At 40.1% G+C, this 23799-nt stretch overlaps 1 protein-coding gene across 6 annotated transcripts in view; it reads right to left on the bottom strand.

Annotated features, from left to right (window-relative positions):
- The window catches only part of CAST (calpastatin), a 110034-nt gene that overhangs the window by 44241 nt on the left and 41994 nt on the right, over nucleotides 1-23799 (bottom strand). For all 6 annotated transcript variants that reach the window (XM_075181257.1, XM_075181266.1, XM_075181230.1 and 3 more), the window contains 2 exons: nucleotides 8760-8804; nucleotides 7858-7908 (listed from right to left, as the gene is read on the bottom strand). In XM_075181257.1, coding sequence (XP_075037358.1) covers nucleotides 7858-7908; nucleotides 8760-8804 — 96 coding nt within the window. The remainder of the gene's footprint in view (nucleotides 1-7857; nucleotides 7909-8759; nucleotides 8805-23799) is intronic.

The raw sequence follows: 23799 nt of genomic DNA, 5'->3' as shown, positions 1-23799 counted from the left end.
AACACAAAATTACAAAACACGAGAGTTGAGCAACCTGTTGGCAAAATTCAAACAAAAACAAGGAGAGATTTTGCTATCATGGTTGCTACATATCGGGGATTTGGGAGGTGATAGAGTTGTGTTGTCACCACAAGCAGCAATTGGTTTAGGAAACATTACCACAGATCCTAGGGTTTGTTTACACATGATAAAAATCAGCAAAAATACAAGGGGATTATACTTTTCTAGACATAGTACAACTGTATATTGCTAAAGTGTACCCCAATCCCACTGAGCTCATGGACCCAACTCAATGGGGTTCAGTTGGTGATGGTATACAATGTGTTAGAGAATATGGGTGTGTGGCAGCATTGAGGCTAAAGGACTTAACAGATGCAAATGATGATCACAATCTGTTGAACTGGGAAGGTCCTGATATGATCTCATTTCATTCCACATCAAAAAGTAAATTGCTGAAATATGCACCATCTTATTACAGGACACCTTTGTCTGATATGTTCAATGATCTGTATATTCCACAGCACAAATACATGAGGCTTTTACATTGTTAAATCAATTAATTGAAGTGGAACATAATGAGCAAGACAGAAAGTTTTGCAATCATGTTGATAAATAAAAGATGCAGATGACAGCAAAAGAAATGTATTTTGAGTTGTCAAAAGGTGGTACTCCTAAAGAAAAATTAGATGGTCCACTAACTATTGAGATGTGGAAACAAATGGGGCAGACACAGAAGGGACAATCAACCCCACCAAAGAGGGAGGTACTAAGTGATGCTGAGGAAGTGGTAACGCCTTCTGTTCCATTCTATGATCCAACCCAACTCATATGGTCAGACAGGGGAGGTAACAATCTATTGCATGGAAACCAGGCAGGTTTCCAGTCACAGTCCATGCTTTATAGCTGGAGACACATGTCTCCATGATATTGGTTCTCATTTTCGGCATGGACAGACACCCCCCTCAGCATGTCACTACTGTATTAGACACGGATACTGATAAAAGTATATTTCATGGCAATATGTCTATTGCAAACAATACTCACTGTTTACCAACTATACAAGTAGAAGGGTTGGGGGAACATGACACACTGGCATACAAGGAACAAGCACAAATGGCAATGGAAAAGGGGCACATATTTACTACACATGTGCTACTTAGTGAACTATCTTATAACAGAGAGCAAACGCTACATACAGATCAGGAAACTTTACTCTTTGATTAAAAAACTGTCTTTGTTTCTACAGAAAAGCCTATTGTGAGTGGAAATGAAATATGGACCCCAGTGATTATCTCTCTATCTTCTCAGCCAGTGATCCTAAAGCAAATGGATGAAACAACCAAAGTGCAACCAGTGACTGTAAGAACTGACCTGTCAACTACTGAGTTGGCCAGACAGGAATTTTAGCTGGACGTGCCAGTTTGGCACAAAAAGAGACTTAAATGCAAATGGAAGTAGTACTTACAAGAAAGGAGACACGTGGAAGGACAAGACCCCCAAACAGTATCACGCCACTTGCCAGATATGTTAAATTTAAATCAAGGTTACCTGAGATACCAGTACTGCTTATATTCGAGACCCCTGTGAGTGAAGTTTCATTTTGGGAGGACTTATCGCATGAAGAGCGCAGTGTTGGTTTACTGATGGTTCTGACACAATAACAGCTAAAGGACAAACGTGTTCTGCTACAGCTATGCAACCAACTTCACAGACTGTCATACATGAGACAAGAGGAGGAGGATCCAGCCAGTTTGCGGACTCTATGGCTGTTGTCTAAGAGATTACAGGACAAAAAGACAGTTGTCAGCGCTTATCCTTTAAACTGCATATCTGTGTATGTCTAGCAAAATGAAAACATGAGGTATTAGTTCATATTTTGATCAAAAGAGTTAAGCCTGCATCCCAACGTCAAGGGTACCTCATTATATGCAGGTCCTACACTGACCTATATGCTTTAAACACTATTAAAATGCAGTTAAAATCAGATGCACTCACCTCCCAGGTATAGGGGTTTACATCTGGCAAAGGCTGGCTTGTGAGCCACACCCAAATGTGCCTTAAATAGGCTTGATGAACAGCTGCTATGACAAAAAGGCAATATTTTAAAACAAAACCAGAGAAAAATAAGCCAGCGCTCGGATATACCCAGCACAGGCTTATTTTTCTCTAAGAGATTACAGGCCCTCTAATTCTTTACATTTATAGCTGGACTTTGAATGACTGTTTGAACATTCTCATGGAAATATGACTACAGGACAATTAACAACAAACCCACTTATAGAGAAACTAATAAGTGGATGTGGACCGCTGACCATAAATGTTAAAACTGTGTGAGACAAGTTAATGCACATAATGAGCAAGTAAATGAACGGACTACAGAAGACAGTGTGCAAGTTACACCAGATGATGGTGCTAAGGTGCTGGTTACATGAGACATCAGGCCACAGGCCACAGGGGAGCTGAAACCAAATTCTAGCAAGCAATGTGACTTCATTCGTGGAAGAAGATTCATGTTATATTGTGTAACTGCAGTGCAAACTTACTCAGAAATTATGTCTTTTCAACCAGTTTAATGGAAGTCAAGAGACTACCCTAAATCAACTAGTATTTGTTTTACATAATGGGATGCCTACGAAAACAGATAATGGCACCAATTTTAAAGGACAGAAAGTGCAACAAGCACATGAAAATGAAGTACACTGGGTCTTACATATTTCTTACCACCCACAAACTGCCAGTTTGATTAAGTGAATGAATGTTTGTTAAACGGACACCTGCACACACTCGAGGTGTGCGATAAAGTGTTAATAGCTGAACCTTTTCTCAGTCTTACGCAAACAACTAAAACACAAGGCACATAAGTGCATTGTAACTGGTATAGGTGACTCACCTATTATGGAAACATAGAATGATTTTGATTGGGAATAACAGGCTAATGAAGATGATATAGTTAAATATTGTGTTTAATTATTCCCCTATTCCCCCACACTTCCCGTAGATGCCATTATAGTACAAGTATGGTTCAGTTCTCACATTATGTGAGAAATATTTATAGCACAGGCAGGCCAGAAGGTGTGAATAATAATGCGGATATGGATTTACTTTATCATCATGATGCCGACATCAGAGCCTCCTATTTACCAAGAAATATTTCTGCTATTATGTTTTTTCTGTGGACATTGGGATGTCAGCACTGGTGGTCGCCAAAATGTGTCACTCAGGCCTAAATCACTTTCAGATAGAGTTAGCAATGACAGCAGCAAACAGCACTTAATTCTGTGCCGACCTGCCATGTCTGTGGGATCTGTTCCTGACAAATTCCTGAGACAGGACAAACTGACTGTTGTAAACAATACCTTTAATGAATAACTATCCCTATACAATCTAGGATAAATGTGGAATTTCACAGGACAATAGCCAGAGGTCAACAGTAGATATCAAACAACCAAATATAGTGTACAAGTTAGAATTTTAAAGAAGTCATGATATTGGAGTTTATTGAATGGCACAATTCCATTGCCAAATTAAATTAATTGTTTTAAAGTAATTAATTAAAGTTTTGCCAATGCAGATTGTTTTTTTAAGGAATGCTTTGTGTGTGTGGTAATATGGATATTATTATTTTCCTGCTAATTGTGCAAGATAATGATTGATCATGGTTCAACTGTTTGATGTGCTAACTGAAGTTGTGTCCCTTACCTGGGATGATACATCCGGGGTCTCATTGAGCTTTTACATCCAACCGGTTCCAGTATGTCATCAACCATTTCTATGACATCACCGTCTTTTTAAACCATCCTACAGTGGAATGATCAGCAGAATATACAACGGCAGATCACATCTTTACATGCGTAAATTCTTAACTTACAGTTGCTTGGGAGGTCTATAGATCAAGGCAATAGACAATCTAGCTCGCTGGCTATTCCCAATCTTCTAATTAGTCCATAAATTGAAGCATGAATATTAACTAGTTCTGTTTGTTTAATGTAACCTATATGCTTTAATTTAATCAGATCCAGGAATGGCTTGGTGAAGTTTGAAGGTGCTTTTGCAACAGGATTCAATGGAGCCAAGTACATGCATGTGCAATTAATAGCTTCAAAATGAGAGAGTGATAGAACCCAAATGGACACTCTTGGTGCATTTTGCCCAATCTGCTCTATCTGGTTTAGACAGACCAAGCACAACATAATGTATGATGGTGTGACGTATCATATTGTGCACATTGCGCAATCCAAATAATTAGGAAAGGATTAAAGCGGTATGAAGATATAAAACATTTAAAAACAACATTCCAATAACTATCAATGCTATAACAAAGTTCCCACTTTTTCATATAGTCTCCCTCAATCATCTGAAATCACAAGGTAGATGCTATAGAACCTAAAAGCTGCTTGGTACCACCTGTACAAAATGTCCCTAGTAATTTCTCTTTGTACCAATTGGCAGTGAGTTTCTGTAGCTTTTCCCAGAACAGCCCTATTTTTTCCCCATCCAAATTCTTTAACCCCCAATAATTGTTTTCCTATAGTTTAAACTCTTAAAATTAGCAGGACAATTCCAATAGGTTCCTGAAACTGTTTTCCTTTTAGGTCACAGATGAGGTAAGTTTGGTATGTATTTTATGGCCTAAAACTTCACGGTACATGGGTGCACTGGGTATTCATTTAAAAATTGAAGCATTCCCTTGTTGAGCTTTTTGTTTAAGCACTGGCTGAAGTTTAGTAAGGGAGAGGTAACCCATGATAGGAGCATAGCATATGGTTATGCCTTTTTGGTAAGATGGTTTGCTTGTAACTTTCAGCACAACGTGAAAATGTCAAATGATTGACTATAAATAATTACAAAATACAAGGTTAGGAAACATTAAAGAGTTATTCTCAAATATATCCTTAAAATTAATTATTATTATCCTTTATTTGTTTGGCGCCACAAGGGTTCCGCAGCGCCATACACTGTACAAACAGTAGACTATACAGGGTAAGACATTACTGAACAATATACAATAAATACCAAACTTCAGAGGCTCCAGGTAGGCTAATGCAGTAAGTACGGAGCAGAAGAACAGGTATGGATACAGGAGGGAAGAGGGCCCTGCTCAAGTGAGCTTACAACCTAAGGGGGGGGTGAACAAGACTCAGGCACAAAGGGAGTCAGTTGACGCATAAGGAAGGCAGAAGGGACCGGGAGGAGAGAGGGGATAATGGGTTAGGTGGAAGGATGGTAGGAATGAATTAAGTTTCTGAATATCTGCAATTTCAGAGAGAAACTTGGAAGCATATGCTTAAATATCCATAAATGGTATAATATGAGATTAAAACTAAATTATGTGAGACCCCTCTCTCGAATAAGAAAGTGTGCTTTATAACCTCTGCTAGTTAAGGCCATAACACCACCAACATTGAGATTTTAGTAGTCTCTATTTCTATCCATATATTATTTATATGTCCTTTCTAGGCATATTTAAGTTGTTCCATAAAATTGGATTTGTCATAAGCAGCTATATGTAGAACTTCCAAGCTTACTTGGATATACGGTATAATTCCCTGAATCTCTTTCAAAATTGGGGGTGGTACCAGAAGAGGAATTATTCAGAAAAGATTAAATAATTTAGGAACATTTAATATTTTTTTTACACTAGCATTCTTCTCAACAATTATTTATTCATTTCACCAAAATGGTTCTGTTTTGAAATTAATGATGGCCATTAAAAGGTGCAATATTTGCAGGCGTATACATTTGAGACCCATACAAATGCATATTGCTCCATTTATTTGCTTTTCACAGAATCTTCCATTTCTGATTAGCAATCTGGAATTGGCGTTGTTAAGTTTGATTTTTTTGTGTACTTTAGTTTTTATTAAAGTATGTCTGACAACAAAACATGCTGGTACAATCATCTCGAGAAACATCTATATAATCAATATGAACAATGTGAGCAAAAAGAGGATGAGGATAAGGCAGGATGGGGGGGGGCAGCGGGGGGCGCAAGATAAGAGGGGATCCTCCAGTATACCCTGTATTGGTTTCTTAATCTCCGATAGGGGTATAAGACTGACTGGTCCTTATTGTGGGTATAGAGAAGGGGTGAGGATAGTCTATGAGGGCTTGGTTTTATGTCTTGCTTAGGCACTTCAGCTAATGCATGATAAAATAGAGGGGGGTATGTTACCATGTTTACCCAGTACAACTCTCGGAGGGGAGTTAGGGAGTTAAGAGCCTTTGGAGTTAAATTTGTTCTATAAAACTATGTTAAAGAAATCTTGCAACAGAGAAAACCCCAACCAGCTAATGATTCAGAGAAAATATATGGAATTTGACTTCCCAGGAGAGTTCCTGAGAGCAATTCTGCCATTATGTTTTTTTTGGTTACGACTTTGACTTGTAGATTTTTTTCTGAACTATTTTTAATCACTAATGGTACAAGGCTCCTTTTGCCCCTGCTCTTTGTGATGAAGAACCAATGTTAGCACAATGGGGTTCTCTTCTCCGAATTATTTATTAATCAGAGATTTATTCAACTGTCCATTTATAACCTTAACATAATTTATTAGCATTCCTATAGAACCAATGCAAAAGGTTTAAAAGAAATAAAGGAATACAAAACCGCTTTTTAAAACAAAAAGAAAAAAAAAAAAAAAAAGAAAAAGAGAGAGAGACTATCACTTTTTAAGGCAAAATTTAAACAGGTACTTTATATAACCTTACAGAAGATAACTTGTGCACAGTAAAGAGTAATGCAACAGCTAGACAGGTTTATGATATCTTCTGGCAGAGGCTAGGAGTACATTTACTTCAGGGTGGTGTGTCTCTCCTTTGTCAGATCACACTGCCAGTGAGGTCAGACACTGACCCCGTTATTAGGCATTTCCTACACACTGTTATATTGTGAGAGGATTAGCACTTTCTTGTCAAAGAAGACAAAAGTATTATAGGAGCGATACCTTTATTGGCTTTGGCTAATCCAAAATATTATTATATTTGCTAGTTTTCAGAGCACAGAGGCCCCTTCATCAGGCTACTTTACAAATGAATGACTAAGAAACAGGCACGACATTTAAGCTTAAATCAGCTGAAATGTAGCGCCTGTTTCTTAGTCATTCTAATTAAATGTTGTGCATATATCTGCCTCACAGCACTGGGGTCATGAGTTCAATTCCCGAACATGGCCTTATCTGTGTGGCGTTTGTATGTTCTCCCCGTGTTTGCGTGGGTATACATATAAGACGTGGATAGAAGATAAAAAACACCTGGGGGTAAATGTATCAAGCTGAGAGTTTTCCGGCGGATTTGAAAAGTGGAGATGTTGCCTATAGCAACCAATCAGATTCTAGCTATCAGTTTGTAGAATGCACAAAATAAATGATAGCTGGAATCTGATTGGCTTTTCAAACCCACCGGAAAACTCTCAGCTTGATACATTTACCCCACAGGAAGAAGAAAAATAATGCAGGGTAGCTGGAGGGCACATGAAACATTAAAGAGGTGTTCTGCCATATGGTTATTTTCATTTATTGATTTTAAGTAGAAAATACAGGTAACTTTAGTATGTATTTAAGTAAAACAGAGTAATTAAGTTAACTTTTCTTTTGCAGTAAATTTGACCTATCAGGTTTCTACAAGTGGACAAGAAAAATAGCAGCACTGCTTATACTGCTTCTTGCATAACCCGTACAAGAACCAATATATCATGCAATGAAAATATACAACACTTGATGTTAAAAGATAAAAGTAGTCCAGTAATCACTATCATTTATAACACTCATTTCTGAATAAAGATATAGTAACTGATCTACAAGGATACCAATCTAACATTCCACAGGTATTCACCATAAGTAATAGTACAGGTCTGATTACCTTTGTTGTTTGTGTGGATTTGGGTGGCTCAGCCTTTGGTGCTGGTGTTGCCTAAAATGTAAATTAGTGTTTTTTAAATGGGCAAAAATGAAACAAAAAGTACAAAGTTGGTGGTAAGAATAAACATTTAGTAAGTCCGACTTCTTTCCCCTTATTATTTCTCACCATGCTATATTTTAGTTGTAGGCACGATGGGGATTAATAGATGTGGCTAAACTACTTGCTGCCATAACCTGGGTCTTTTCCATAAATCTAGTCCTAACCATATGTGCCAGGACACCAATATTATAGGCAATATTAGACAACCAAGAATGGAATTTAATAGGATGGTTTGTCCCAAGTGAGCGGTCAGTTTTAGACAAAATGTGGCCCTGCTGTGCCCTTATACCCTGTAAATACAGTGTTGAGTGGACAATTAGCGCAATCTCTGAATGTAACGATAACACATTTATAGGTGTTTATGACGCCTCACAATGTCCTGGCACTCCTCAAGATTAGTCTCATGAATCTTTTTACTTATGAGACTGATAATCTGACAGAAGACAAAATACACAAAGTACTCGGTGTGCATTGATAAATCCCTGTTTCTTTGTTCTGTGCAGTTCGAGGACTCACAGAGACTTAAGTCTTTACCTGAGCTCTTTTATTCAGCAGCTATGGGTGAAGGTGGGTCTGAGCAGTGAGAAATACATAGAATATTATAATATGTAATATTGAGTTTCTTGGGGACAAGAATTCCATCCTAATTTTCACGTATACTGATATACGAATAAAAACTTCCCAATTAGATGGAATGGGAAAGTGAAATACCAAATAAAATGCTTTATGTAATAAAGTGGAGCATGGAGGACAATTATACATATGTTGTACATACTGTACTTGAATGGATGAAAGTCATTTACCTTTGTATCTACAGGTTTCATAGTCCTTTCTTGTGAAGCTGGTCCCTGGAACACAAATAAAATCTTGTTATTATTCCCATTTTATCACATTCTCCAAAACAGAGGTTCTGCTGCTTTACACAGCATAGACAATGAATATCAATCATATTTTATTATAGCTATATAGTTGCGAGCTAACTTTAGGCACTCCTAACCAAACTACATGTTTCAATGACTATCAAGAAGCAGAAAAAGGTAAAACATATATCTTACTATGTAATTTTTTTTTCTTAATTGTTTTAAAGTGACATGTACAAGTGTTCAGACCCCATTCCACTCATCCATACATTTTATTTTTTTGTTAATTCTTAATAAGGCACAAAAAGTTCATTGATACAATTTGGCAGGTAAAGTGGACTGCAAGGTAAAACAAATACCACAACCCTGCCAGCCTCCATATGTAAACATTTCCAGCTTACAATTACAACCCAGAACATTGGTAAGAAATAGAAGTTACATGCGGCAGTGAAGAGAAGGTAAGATCTTATAATAAAGACAAGTCTCTCATAGAACGTCTCAACAACTGGTCAGATGTGCTAATCAGTATCTATAAATGACGTTCTGAGGAACGCACTGGAGCAGAGGTCCAGTCGTCAGACAGTGCTGCTTCCACTACAGTACTCTGCACAGGAGAGCTATCAGATGGAAACCTTTTCTACAGGCTCATCACAAGAAGATTGTCGGAATCCCTGCTTTCCAGGGAGTCTTCCTCCTTCAGTGCGGATGCTGCTGTGCTCCAGCGGCTGCACAGGAGTCTAACTAGAAGAATGTGCTGCTGTAACATCTAGTCCCCACCATTGAGGACATGCCCTTTTCACTACATACACCATATTATCCTGCATTTCACAGTCCACCTTGTTATGCAGCCTACTGGGACCAGCATTATACATGATTTGACCAGTACACAATGCTATCACATTGCCCAGACCCCCAATAAACCAGTGATCAGACCTCCATCTAACATTAAAATAGAGCATCAGTTAAAGAGTTAACAGACCACCCCAAACTACTCATCCCTGCCCCCAGCTACCTCCGTCTGGCTGCAGAGCAGGCAGTCAGCATCTCTCCTGTGTCTGCTTCCTGAAGCATCTACACAAAAGTGTGGTTTAATCAGATATATGAGATGTAACTAAACATACAGTTACTGTGAATTACAGCTATATGGTTTCTTCTATACCACCGGTGTACAAGAGGCAGCCCACAGAGGCATTTTTGTGGCCAACGGGAAGCAGAACATATACAGGGCGACCTGGGACAGAAATAGTATTGGTAGTCCCAGCCCCAGCAGTGAGGTCAGTCTGGCAGTGAGTACAATGAATAAGCTTCACTCTGATCCACTGCCAGACAGTTCCTGTATTACTGAGGAGTCTAGTCTTGGAAGGAAGGTAGGAAGCATGCAGGGAAACGCATTTCTACGGAGGTGACGGGGGACGTGTGTTACTACGGAGGTGACGGGGGACGTGTGTTACTACGGAGGTGACGGGGGACGTGTGTTACTACAGAAGAGAGGGGGTTATAGGGGAGAGGCATGGCTATGTGACGTGACCACACTCACTATGTGGGATGGTCACACACTGTGTGGTGACGCATTGCTGCAGCACTCACTACTGAGAGGTACAACATAACTACAAAGAGGTTCCTTAAATGCTTCATATATTACCCATTCACGGACATGTTATTGCAGTGGCTTCTAACAGAATACTACCTTCCAATGCAGCCCTCAGACCAAATAAAGGATGTATACACCTGTTCTTTATGAACGTTTTTATGAACAACCCATTTACTGGCAGGTTCATGAGTGCATGCTGCTGAGACAAGAAACACTGCCAGGTTTCTGACCTCTCATCATCTTTCAGAGCCAGTGTCCCAGGAACTTACAGCTAATTTCAATTATACCTAATTTTATGACCCAGAGAGGGAAGGAACCATCTCTGCTGTGTACATTACAAATTAGCATCTACTCAAGCTGTACAGTCAATGTTAGATGTTTGAAACTTGCATGACAGGTACACTTTGGGTCCAACTACAGACTTTCTGGTAGCTGCAGGTGACCAATGAGACCTGTACTTGAGAACCACTAGTCTTACGTATACAAAAATTAAACATCCTGACATTTTTTGTGGAACAAAGTGCAATGTAAACGGAACGGTTTTATTATAACACCACATATGTAGAGAAAAGTGTGCAGAAGAAATCACAGTGGCAGTTAGATTGGACAGGTTTTTGCAGGCGATAGGGATCGTGGCGGTACATGTACATATTGTGATTGGTCATCACGCCTCCAATATTGCTGTATACAGAACTAGGAGAACACAGAAAATATCACTGCACCAGATAGTAAGATAATCTCCTCCAGAACTATGAGAAGATACATTGTACACAAACTCCATAAGAACAAACTATAAAAAAAAAAAAAAACTTCATAACTGCAGCTACAAAATCATTCCATCTAATCTATGTAATCCTATTGTTTTAAAACATTCAATCTAGAAGCAAACACCTTTTGTATAGAAATCTTTGTGGACAGGAAAAATGCTCTGGGCAAGTTTAGCACATCAGCATAAAAGGTGATAGTGAGGATACCGGTTTTGTCTGTCCCAATTATACCTACTTGACGCTGGCTGGCCACCCAGGGGTGCATTACTATGCCAGGGAAGTCTACCCAGTACCTTCTAGGGTTCTCATAGTCACTCAGGCAAATGCAGTTAGTACAACAATATATTTATTGTTATAAAAACATTTGCTAGAAAACAGTAAGTAAATGCCAGGCAGGTTTACTACGTTATCTGTCCCTTACCCCACTAGCTTAAGGAGTTACAGTCACTGGGCTGTTCTGAATTGCAGAATCCAAAACCCAAGGATTTCTCTCCGCTACAGATGTAGTCCACTGGCAGAGAACAGCAACTCAACACCAGCCACCCTGCACCTTCCAGGAACCAATCCTCAGAATGAGCACCCCTTCTTATACCCACAGAATAGCCTCATGCTATAGGGGTGTGTTAAGACACAGGAATAAAATACACATGTCCTAATTAAGATGATTAAATCAGGCAGACACCCTGTCTTACATGTGAATACACTCCTGCACCTTATCTAGTATGCCTACATATGTAGCTAAAAGCACAACCTTACAGTGTCTTATTGTTAGCCTGTAACATGTGGTTAAATAGCAATGTAATAGGATAGAATATTTAAAATCTACATAAATGGTTACAGCATAGTGTAATGCTGGCTGTTCACTCCATTGTGCTTTAAACATAACACTTGCCTAGATTTGGAGCAGAGGGAGGACACTACCCCTAGCTAGATCTCCTCTGGTTTAGGTAAACAAAGATAGCTTCCATGAAACAATAGTCTAGGCTACATGAGAATATAATTATTGATGTATCGTTTCTGCAGATCTAGAATAGAAATGGAATTACTCTTTTGGTAAGGCTAGGTACACACTGAAGAATTTTTCAAACCGACGTGTTATCTACAACGACTTTACCTTCGACCAAAGCTCCGATCGCTCGGACGATTAATGCGTACACACTAGTCACGTTTTAGACGATTAACAAAAGACCGATCGTCCGGGCAGCGATTTTTCACAGGCATATTGTCCTGAGCAAAGATTAGAATTCTGTACACACTGAAACGACTTCTGAGGTCCATGTAACGATATCCCCAAGAAATTTAAACAAGGGGCAGAGCATGTTCAATAGTACCCACCCCAAACCTCACAAAAAAGTGAAGGTGACACGTTTTCTTCATAAATTAGCCAGCGCTTGTACAGTGCACGTTCGTTCGCAACCGCGTATAAACAATTGTTTTTTTACTAATAAGGATACTTTTAAAGAATACACGTGTAATACACATACATTGCCTTCTTATTAATGTGCATTGAGTGTACAATAAAGTGACACATAGCTATAATTAAGGAGACAGACATAAGCAATACACATAAAATTGAAACATTGTTTTTTATAATACTACACTGATAAAGTTTTCTAATTAAAATGTCAGACATATGCTATACTCATTAATACAATAGACCCCTGCTATTGCTTTACCGCTAGAAGCACCTAATTACCAAATGAGTGACGTGTGGACATCACACCACGAGGGACTGGTACAGGCATCAGAAATTAACATACACACGCCCCCAAAGGAGTTGCAGCTCGAGCAACTATCGGCAGTTGCTTGTGGATCAATCAGAAACTTCGACACACTACATGATCGCTAGGTGGATTGGTCGGAAAATATTAAACAATACGACCAACCAAATGAGCCGACAATCTACACTTTGGAACGACTTTCGACCATCGTGTCTCTATAAGTACAAACTAACCCGGCTTCAGACCGAACGGTCGTATGATGGCTGATTTGCCCAATTATTGGACGAAAACGCTCAAGTGTGTATCTAGCCTAAACAATAGGAAGCCCTAGGACCAACATGAATACCTCACCTACAGTGTAATAGATAATATAGCACCATCTCATATATTACCAATCTTAAGGCTGATATTCACACACAGTATGGAGTGAGCAGAAACATGCTATGGGGAATGAAAACAAACCTACTGAATGCAGACAGTCATAATGTGTGCTAGGGCAGACACTCTAGCGCAGGCCTGTCCAACCTGTGGTCCTCCAGATGTTGTGAAACTACAAGTCCCAGCATGCCCTTCCAGCTATCAACAGATTGTCTACTAGCAAAGCATGCTGGGGTTTGTAGTTTCACAACACCTGGAGGGCCGCAGGTTGGACAGGCCTGCTCTAGCGGGACATGGGGATAAAAAGTATGTATTCAACAGTGTAGTCACAGAGGTGATTAAACAGAACTCATAAAATAATAGCATCACACATATAGAAAGCATGAAATGTAATATGTTCCATAAACCACCACATCCAATTATTTAAAGGAGTGCTGTGGTATAGAGGCTAATACTAAAAGTTTTTTGTTTTGTTTTTCTACATCTGGAATATCTTGATATCAAGACACACATTCAATTAAATCTCCAAACACACACACACCAAAAACAAATAGTTCATTAACAATTTCTACACACCGCACACTCAAACTGCACATATATACATTCACATAGGACTCAGTCTTAATATTTGCAATGGGGGCACACACAAAAATATTACAGCAGTGTCTAAAAACATATACAAATATGTACATTTACCTTAAAATCCAAAAGAGGTGGCACTAGGCAATTGTACATACCGCCATAATAAAAATCTAAATAATGATATTGCACATAAGAACAAGAGGAGGGGTTCTGTGCAGCTGTACATACATAAAGCATAAGTCAATAACTACATAGGTCCTTGCAAGCTCACATCCAGACTAATACTTTTATTATTCTAATTACTTTATTTAAATAACATTATTGCTGCAATGCTCGCTTTCTGTAGGACCATATAGTAGGCACAGTGCTGATGGGTTGGTGCTGTGTTAGTGACATGTACCTGATACATACCACCCTTACAAGGCCCTCCACTCTTTAGTCACACCCTGCCACACAAAGACAAACACTACGGGCTAGATTTACTAAGCTGCGGGTTTGAAAAAGTGGGGATGTTGCCTATAGCAACCAATCAGATTCTAGCTGTCATTTTGTAGAAAGTACTAAATAAATGAAAGCTAGAATCTGATTGGTTGCTATAGGCAACATCCCCACTTTTTCAAACCCGCAGCTTAGTAAATCTAGCCCTACATGTCTGACCTGACTCAGATATTCTTCATTTATTTATATAGAACCACTAATTCCGCAGCGCTGTACAGAGAACGCACTCGGATCAGCCGCAGCGACTGATGCGTTCCATCGCACTCAATCCCAATAGAGCTTATAGTATAAATTTCCTAACACACACACACACACACACACACACACACACACACACAGAGAATAGGGTCAATTTGAGAGCAGTAAATTAACCTAATAGTATAGTTTTTTTTGGCTTGTGGGAGGAAACTGGAGCACCAGGAGGAATCCCAAGGAAATACAGGGAGAACATACAAACTTCATACAGCCATGGTTGGGAATCGAATTCATGACCCCAGTGCTGTGAGGTAGAAGTGCTAACCACTAAGCCACCGTGCTACGTGTGTTAATTAATAGGCAAAAATGTGACATCCAACTAGTGACTTCAGAGGCCCAAATTGCTGATTCTCTATAGCTACCATGACATGATTAGTAAACACATAGGGGTACTATATATTTGTCTGTACAAACAGAATAGTATCAGGCACTGAGAATTACATTCAGCATGCAGCACAACAAAAGTAATAGACAGATGAGAATGTCAACAAAAAGTAACACAATGCAGTTTTAATACATAGCGATGGGACACTTAGAATTACATATACAAGAAGGACGAAATAGGAGAAGTGATAACAATGAATATACAGACATAGGAGGACTGGCCAATTTTATACTGGGGGGGCAAGACTCGACTCTATTTCAAAGGAAAAAATATGCAGGTGGCCCAGTGATCTAGCACAAGGTAGCCCACTATGAGACTGGCCCCCTACCCGGCTTGTCCCATATATAGAGTGGAGTTAATATAGAACTGATGACAGATTCAAATTCAAGTTAACATATATTGGTGACAGTAATACAGAAACATACAAAGAAATAGAAGGTGAGAATACAGATTGCTATTTCAAGTATTCAAAAGCCATTGGCCTTTGAAAAAAAACTTTTTTTTGTTTGTTTTTTGTTACAAAGATTAAAAGAGACAACAAAAAGTTGTTACTTAACAACCAGATTGTTACTTCAAGTAAGCTGCAAAAAACCCACAAAACAAATACAAAAATAAAACAACGCACAACACATAAAACAAGGCGATCCAAAGCACAAAGGCATTTTTAGCAAATTAGAAAAATATGTGTGAACTTTTGCCACGCCAAGATACTGTATATGAAGGTGCAGCTAAATTTTTAAACTAGCCAAGTTTAAGTCTTATGCTGTCTCGCCCTAAAACATCATATGCACAATTGCTATTTTCACCGTATTTAGTTAGAGAGGATCCCAAAATGGTGTTCCCTGCTGTACACTGCAGCTTCCCATTGGCTAGTTGCAACTGCAGCCAGGGGCCCAGGGCCGGTGCTAGGGTCCATCGGCGCCGCCCCCCCCCCCGCGCAAAAACGGCGCCCTCCTCCCTCCTCACCCCGTCTTTCCTTACCTCACCACCGCCGCCTCTCTGCTCCGTCTCCCCCCCTCCACTCACTGACACTAGTGAGTGGAGGGGAGGAGACGGAGCAGAGAGGCGGCGGTGGTGAGCAATAGCCTCTTCCCCCCTCCCCCGTGCATCTGAATGCTGTGCGGCGGCCGTGACAGGTATGGTCAGCGGTCGCCGCACAGTTTTAAAGTAATTTTCATTCTGGAGGGCGCCCTCCAGGTGCCCTCCAGAGCCCGGCGCCCTAGGCAAGTGCCGGGCCTGCAGGGGCCACTGACTTATAGCCAATGAGGAGTTACATCATCATCATCAGCTGCAGCTATTTATATAGCTCTACTAATTCCGCAGCGCTGTACAGAGAACTCACTCACATCAGTCCCTACCCCATTGGAGCTTACAGTCTAAATTCCCTAACATACACACACAGACTGAGAGAGACTAGGGTCAATTTTGATAGCAGCCAATTAACCTACCAGTATGTTTTTGGAATGTGGGAGGAAACCGGAGCACCCGGAGGAAACCCACGCAAACACGGGGAGAACATACAAACTCCACACAGATAAGGCCATGGTTTGGAATCGAACTTATAACCCCAGTACTGTGAGGCAGAAGTGCTAACCACTGTGCTGCCACATTTCACATTTCACAGTATGAAAGACACCTTCCCATTTCACAATGCCCTGAACAAAACTTACAACTAAGAAGTATCACAATTACATTGTTATTCACAGGCAAAAAAAATGGTGGTTATTTAATAACAGTGTTCAAAATGACAAGTGTGTAGAAACCCACAGCAATTAGCTTTGATTGATCCAGCACTAGTTAGATCATGGAAACAAATGCATATTTGATTGCTGTGGGTTACTGCATATTTGCCACTTATTATTATTATCCTTTATTTATTAGGCGCCACAAGAGTTCCGCAGCGCCGTACAATGCACAAACAGTAGACAGTACAGGGTATTACATTACTGAACAGTAAACAAAAAAATACTGACACTTCAGGAGCTCCAAGCAGGCTAATGCGGTAGAGATGGAGCAGAAGAGCTGGTAAGGACACAAGAGGGAGGAGGGTCCTGCTCAATGAGCTTACATCCTAAGGGAGGGTGAACAAAACACAGGTACAGAGGGAGTGAGTTGGCGTATAAAGGAGGGGAGAAGGGGTTAGGTGGAACCCCCATTTATGTCACCTACTGTATAAGCACTGCTTATACCAGGTATGGGCAACAACATCACAGACCTAGGGCCACCCCTTCCTGCATTATGCCTCTTGTTCTCTGCTGTATTAATCAGAGAATACGGTTGACCTGTATCTTAATCTCCGCAGCATTGGAGCACATTAAAAACAAGTGCAACAGGTTGATGAATGTAAACTCTGCAGAAGTGTGTTGTACCTGTGCCAGCATTACACAGCTTACAAATTCTGGTCACACGGAAATCCCAATGAAGTCTCAGATATGTTTCTTATAACCTGAAACACTTGCTTATCTCATACTTAAAAGCCTGCTGATATCTTATTACAGATTGTTTTATGATTAAATTAATTTTTTCAACTTATTACCAAGACTATGGTTATCTGTGGCCTTTACATCACTAGAGGTCAAGTTGCTCATCACTGGTTTTTACTATGAATAAAACTGAACCCCAAGATTTGCTTGAACAAGATGTCATTACATTTGTAACTAAAAACACATATTATACATATACTTTAGGTAGTTACAAGTCCCCTCACCTCCTTGCTGCTATAACAGCCTCCACTCTTCTTTCCACTAAAGTTTGGAACATGTCTGCAGGGATTTGTATTCAATCACCCACAAAAACATTAGTGAGGTCGGCAAGAGGGTGAACAGGCCTGGCTCACGGTCGGTGTTCCAATTCATGCCAAGGTTGTCGGAAGAAGTCAGATCAAGGTTCTGAGCAGGTCAGTCAAACTCAGGAAACCTTGCTTACTGCATGGGCACTGTCAAGCTGAAACCCAAACTGCTGCCACAGAGTTGGAAGCACACAATACTCTAGGAAGTCATGTTACACTTTAGCATTAAGATTTCCCTTCACTGAAACTAAGGGACCCAGGGCAAATCATGTAAAACTTGTGTGCATCTGCTTTGCCTTGTAAACCCAATCCATGAAGCTCCAGAATGTCAGGAGCCGCCGCGGGCACCGAAGCGACTCACTTCCTCCCACTACGAGCGTCCCTGCCGTCTCCGGGACGTCATTTCCTGTTACTCGGGTCCGGCCGTTGCCTTGGCACGCCGAGAGTGCTGAGCGGTGCGCCCCGGCAAGTACTGCAGCCGGGCGCATGCGCTAATATTGTAGCCTGTGGGCTGATTAATAAGGGGCATGATTAATTATCTGAGGCCTAATAATCATTACAGGGCTAAACCCAGATTGGCCAGTATCAGTGTATAAGGCGGCAGGGCTTAGTCTCCCTGCCGGTTATAGCGTCCAGTTTTCCCTATCAGCTAACCTACTCCTGTGCTTTCTTGGTGATATACCTTTCAGATTGATTACTGTGTATGACCCATGCCTGTACCTTGGACCTTGCCTGCTTGCCTGTGACCCTGACCCATTTGCCCGTACCTTGGACCCCGCTGTGTTGCTTGTGACCCTGACCTTTGGCGTGTTATCGGACCATCCTGCTTGCTAGTGACCCCTGACCTCTGCTTTTGTCTGACCATCCGCTGCCATCTACTCTGTCTCCTAGTCTGCAGCTGCGGTTTAGTGTAACGAACCTACACTACATTGGAGTTCAGTCCTGGGGGCATCCGAGTACCTGTGAACGTGTCTAGCTCTACGGGAAAGGCGGCTGCTATAGGTGAAGACCTCCGTCTATCAGTTCTGCAAGTTCGTTATCTGAGTGACCAGACAGCCTAACACAGACAAACAGTTCTTGTACTTATGTTGCTTCCAGAGGAAGCAATAGTGAGTGCTGGACACGCAATTTTTACATGCTATGCGCTTCAGCACTCAGTGGTCCTCTACGGTGATCTTCTGTGGCCTACTGCTCTGCGTCCGATCCAAGGGCTGGCTAGGGGGCACCAGACCACTCCCATAGTGGGGTACCTGCACTTTGCTTTCCTTTAAAATAGGCTGCTGAGCTGAGTCTCACCCCCTGGGTATAAGTTTGCCAGTCAGCCCCTGGTCTGATCTACTGTTGCTTCCAATTTCCATTTCACAGTAACAGCCCCTATAGGTGACTGCAGCAGCTCTAGCAGGGGAAACATTTTAAGAACTTACCTGTTGGAAAGGTGATATCCTATGGCAGTGCCACCTTGAGAGACACTGAGCTCTTCAGTGTGACCCATTCTACTGCTAATGTTTGACTATGGAGATTACACTTAATGCTCTTGTGGTCGAAGTGGAAATTTAGAAGTAGCTGCAGTATGGAAATTTAGTTGTGGCAGCATGGAAAATGTAAGGGAATGGAATATTATAGTTTAATCAAAGCAGCTGCCAAAAATTATATATATATATATATATATATATATATATATATATATATATATATATATATATACATACACACACACTCACACATTGAGACATTTATATGAGAGCTCCTGCACTGGTAAAGTCGTACAGAAGCTGTGTAATAAGTATAATAATACCCTCACATTGGGATATTTATATGAAAGCTCCTGCACTGGTAAAGTCGTACAGAAGCTGTTTCTTCTTTTGCAGCTAGTGTACTTTTTCATTGAGCTAAACAGCAAGAGGGTTTATCTGTACATTTAATAAAGGACAGGTGCTGGAGGCTTTAACACAGTGAAATGTAATAAATATAAGTTGAGCATCATATTTCCTGGCTGTGCAGGTCACACCCTTCTATTAATAAAGATCACTGCTCCCTATCTCTACTGTAATCCAGTTTTCAGAAAATATCTCTGTAATTAATAACAAACACAAGTATCTCCGTATCATTCAAATATCACCCAGTGCATAGACCTTTATTTTAGGTCTCAAAAAAACCTAAACATTTCAGTTGGCAGTAAAGGATGTGTCAGTGTCAGTGAACAGGAAATATTTACAAACAGTAGCACGAGCTTTAAAGCGACAGGACAGACCTATTGCTTTGCTCATTACAGCGACATATCTTGATACAAAATATTACACGGTTGCCTAACAACTCGTACAATAGCTGACTGACTCATGCCATTTGGATAGCCTGGGAGGAGGACCAAGGTTTGGGGACACACCCATGCACGACAACAGACTTTGCTGTTTCATTTCATCAAAAGGTTACAGAATTGAACTCTTCTGACGTCTCATAAACCAAAGCACAGGTTTAAGAATGATGAACACAGATACCTGATGAATCAGGAAACAATGGACCCGATTCATTAATGAAAGTAAGGCAAAAACATGAGTAAGTTTTCTCCCGGGCAAACCATGTTACAGTGTAAGAGGTGCATATTAGTTTATTATTTTGCACATAAGTATTTGTGTGCTACATAAAAAACTGGCAGTATTTAACTTGATAGCTTTATTTTTTTACACTGAAATTCAAAGTTGATCTAGGACATGCCCTACCCCAACTATAAATATGACATCACATTTTAAATTTATCTCCCCCTCTAATGTGACATGGTTTTGCAAAGTTACTCTTTTTTTTTTTGCTTTACTTTCCTTAATGAATCAGGCCCAGTGTGTCTCCCGGATTTATTCTTCCCATAGATTGTAAGATTACGACCAGGGACTTCTGACCTCTTTGTCTGTATTACCCAGTATTTATTACTATGTTTGTCCCCAATTGTAAAGCGCTATGGAGTCTGCTGGTGCTATATAAATAAATGATGATGATATTCTTCCATAAGACTATGGCTTCTCCTCAATTTCCTGGGCAAAAAAAACAACAACTATAGGTTATGCTGTCATGTACCTTCCTGTAACCTGATTGGCTTATTGTTCTCTATCCATAGCCACCTTAAAACTGGGACATCATGAAGATTAAAACAGAATGAATACATCATGTTATTTGTGAGCCTTTCTTACCCCTGAAAACTTTCTTAAATGTACAGATAAGCCCTCTTGTTGTTTAGCTCAAGGAAAAAAAGCTGGTTCTCAGGGGGGTATTAAATTAGGTTTCCGATCCATGGTAACGCGCTGGAACGGGCCACAAAGGCAATCCACAGTACCGTAATAACGTGGATTTTTGTGCGCAACCTATAGGGTTGTGAAGGAAACTCTGCATTATTGCAAATGACATGCGTTAGCACCCAGCACTTAAACTTGAGATTGGGGCAGGGAGGGCACTCCTCTAACTCCCATAGGTTCACTTGCAGAAAATGCAAGTAAATAGAGAATACAGTCCCCAAAAATATGGAACAGCAAACAAAACACTCTCAACCACAAGCACAAATGTGGGTGGATATAGGGTTATTGGAACTGATGGTTCAATAAATATTTACATGCATTTACTAGCATTAAAAAAAAACCACAAAAAAATGCATATATGTCAACAACAATGGGAGCCTTAAAAAACTATTTGATAAATGTTGCAGGAGAGTATGTAGAAATTCATTATTTCATTCCAAAAGGTAAAAAGCCCATTCAACCAAATGCTGTGTTTAAGCTTTTAAATCTTTAGTTTTGGAAAATATTGCATTTGAATTCCAGACCTGAAACAGCTATAGGACAGTTTTTAATACAATGGAATAAAAGTTGATATAAACAAAATACATACACATCACATTGTGACAAAACTCGTAACACCCATCACTCCTTGAACAGACACATCCACCATTTCAATGTGTCCCTTACAAAAACAATAGCACATGACTGCAATACAAACAGCTGCAATAGCAGCTCCAAAGCTCTAATCACACAGCAGGTGCCAACATGAGCAATAGGCTCTGTCTATTTGCAGATAGGATAGAAGACAGCTGATAAGTATTAGACATGTTACCAAATCAGTGAGTGAAATGTTTATTATAAAACCAAGTAGAATAACCTTAGTATAAGCATCATTTTCAAACAAGGTTAATTATTTAAAAGCAGTAAAATAATGCACAGCATGAAACGTGCACAGTTACATTGCATAGTGTAGTGCATACTGCAATCCTGCAGATGATCTTATGCAATCATACGGCATTAAACTCAAATAATAAGTTCAATTTGTGGACTTTTTTTTAGCATAAATTAATGTAAAAGGCCCATACATTTTTTTCACAAAATTATACCCTCTATTGTTCCTCAGATACACTCTCTAGTGAAGTATATGTAATGTTTGAATAGAGGAAAAACTATGACTTGTATTGCACAAATCATATCTGCTGACATGACACAGATGACACAACGGTGAGGGCGGCACTTGTACCTTATGGCATCATACAGCAGCCAACATGTAGATGTTCTCTCAGCTCAGGACACTGTACTCAGCAATGCTCCCCACTAGCAGCTCCAGAGGTCCTAATGCTGATCCATAACAGTCACTGGATTATGCACAGGGGATGAGTGTGTGAACATGACAAGTGGTTGGATTGGATGCAGCACCTGACCAATCACATGTCTAATCAGCCTCTACAAACCTCTGACTGCCTCCTCAGATCTGCAGTGTTAGCACATGGTGGCAGCACTGAACACAATGGTCTGATATCAGGTAACCAGATATTGAATATTCATATGTTTTTGCCATCTTACCCAGGACACAATGATCTGTTCTCATTTTTCACATTAATTTCCAAACTGAATTCATAATTGATGGGGGGGGGGGGGGGTATTTGTTTTTATAAAAATGTCACTCCCAGGTTAATTTAATAGGGAACTTAGTGGGGAAAATGGGAGTACAGCACTTTGTGATCACAAATATGTGGCTGAAAGTTTTTTTTTTTTAAAGAAAAAAAGAATGATAAATGAAAAGAACATGATAAATATCTGTGTGTGCTTTCATTCATATTATATTGTATGGTTAATGCATGAAAGGTATGTTAAACAGTGTTCATCGCTTTAAAATGGCTGCAGAAGGGAGGGGGTCTGGGTTGAGCGTGGGGACCAATCTAAAGCTATGTCTTTGGCTCAACTACTCTTTATAGCTTCGCACAAGCCCCAGTTTTCAGTGGGAAGGAGCTAATTAGGTTCCAGATGGTAATACAGCCTTAAAATGGACTTGTGACCTACACACAGTGGATCATTTATTAGCATTCCTGTATGTCCGGTTGTCACGTAACCATTGCTGGCCTTTGTGTGGGGTCGGAACTAGGGCTGCACGATGGGGCGACCAGGGCAACACTGAATGGGAGGACGCAGTTTATGAATATTTTAGTTTCAATAGGTTAAAATTGAGGACTGGGGGGGGGGCAGTATTTTTCTTTCTTGCCCCAGGCGCTAGAATTTTAAGTTATGGCTCTGCCTATGTGTGGTCATCTGCTTGCCAAACTATTAGCCATCCTGTGATCTAGACACCCAGGGCCTGATTCATTAAGAACTTAAATTAAGAAGTTTCTTATGTAAGTCTCCTGGACAAAACCATGCTACAATACAAGGGGTGAAAATTAGTTTTCTGTTTTGCACATAAGTTAAATACTGACTGTTTTTTCATGTAGCACACAAATATCAACTTTACATTTCGGTGTACAAATAAAGCTATCAAGTATTTGTGTGCTACATTACAAAACAGTCAGTATTTAACTTATGTGCAAAACAGAATACTAATTTGCACTCCTTGCATTGTAACATGGTTTTGTCCAGGAGACTTAAGAAACTTCTTAATTTAAGTTCCTTAATGAATCAGGCTCCCAGTGAGAAACTAAAAGACCTCTCCAATTTTGCCACCTATGTGTGCAGTGAAAGTGGAAATGACTCATTAAGTGTCAGTGCAGAAGTGGATGGTTCG

Source organism: Mixophyes fleayi, chromosome 1, assembly GCF_038048845.1.
Source record: "Mixophyes fleayi isolate aMixFle1 chromosome 1, aMixFle1.hap1, whole genome shotgun sequence".
Taxonomy (NCBI): domain Eukaryota; kingdom Metazoa; phylum Chordata; class Amphibia; order Anura; family Limnodynastidae; genus Mixophyes; species Mixophyes fleayi.
This window is presented reverse-complemented; position numbering and strand designations above follow the sequence as displayed.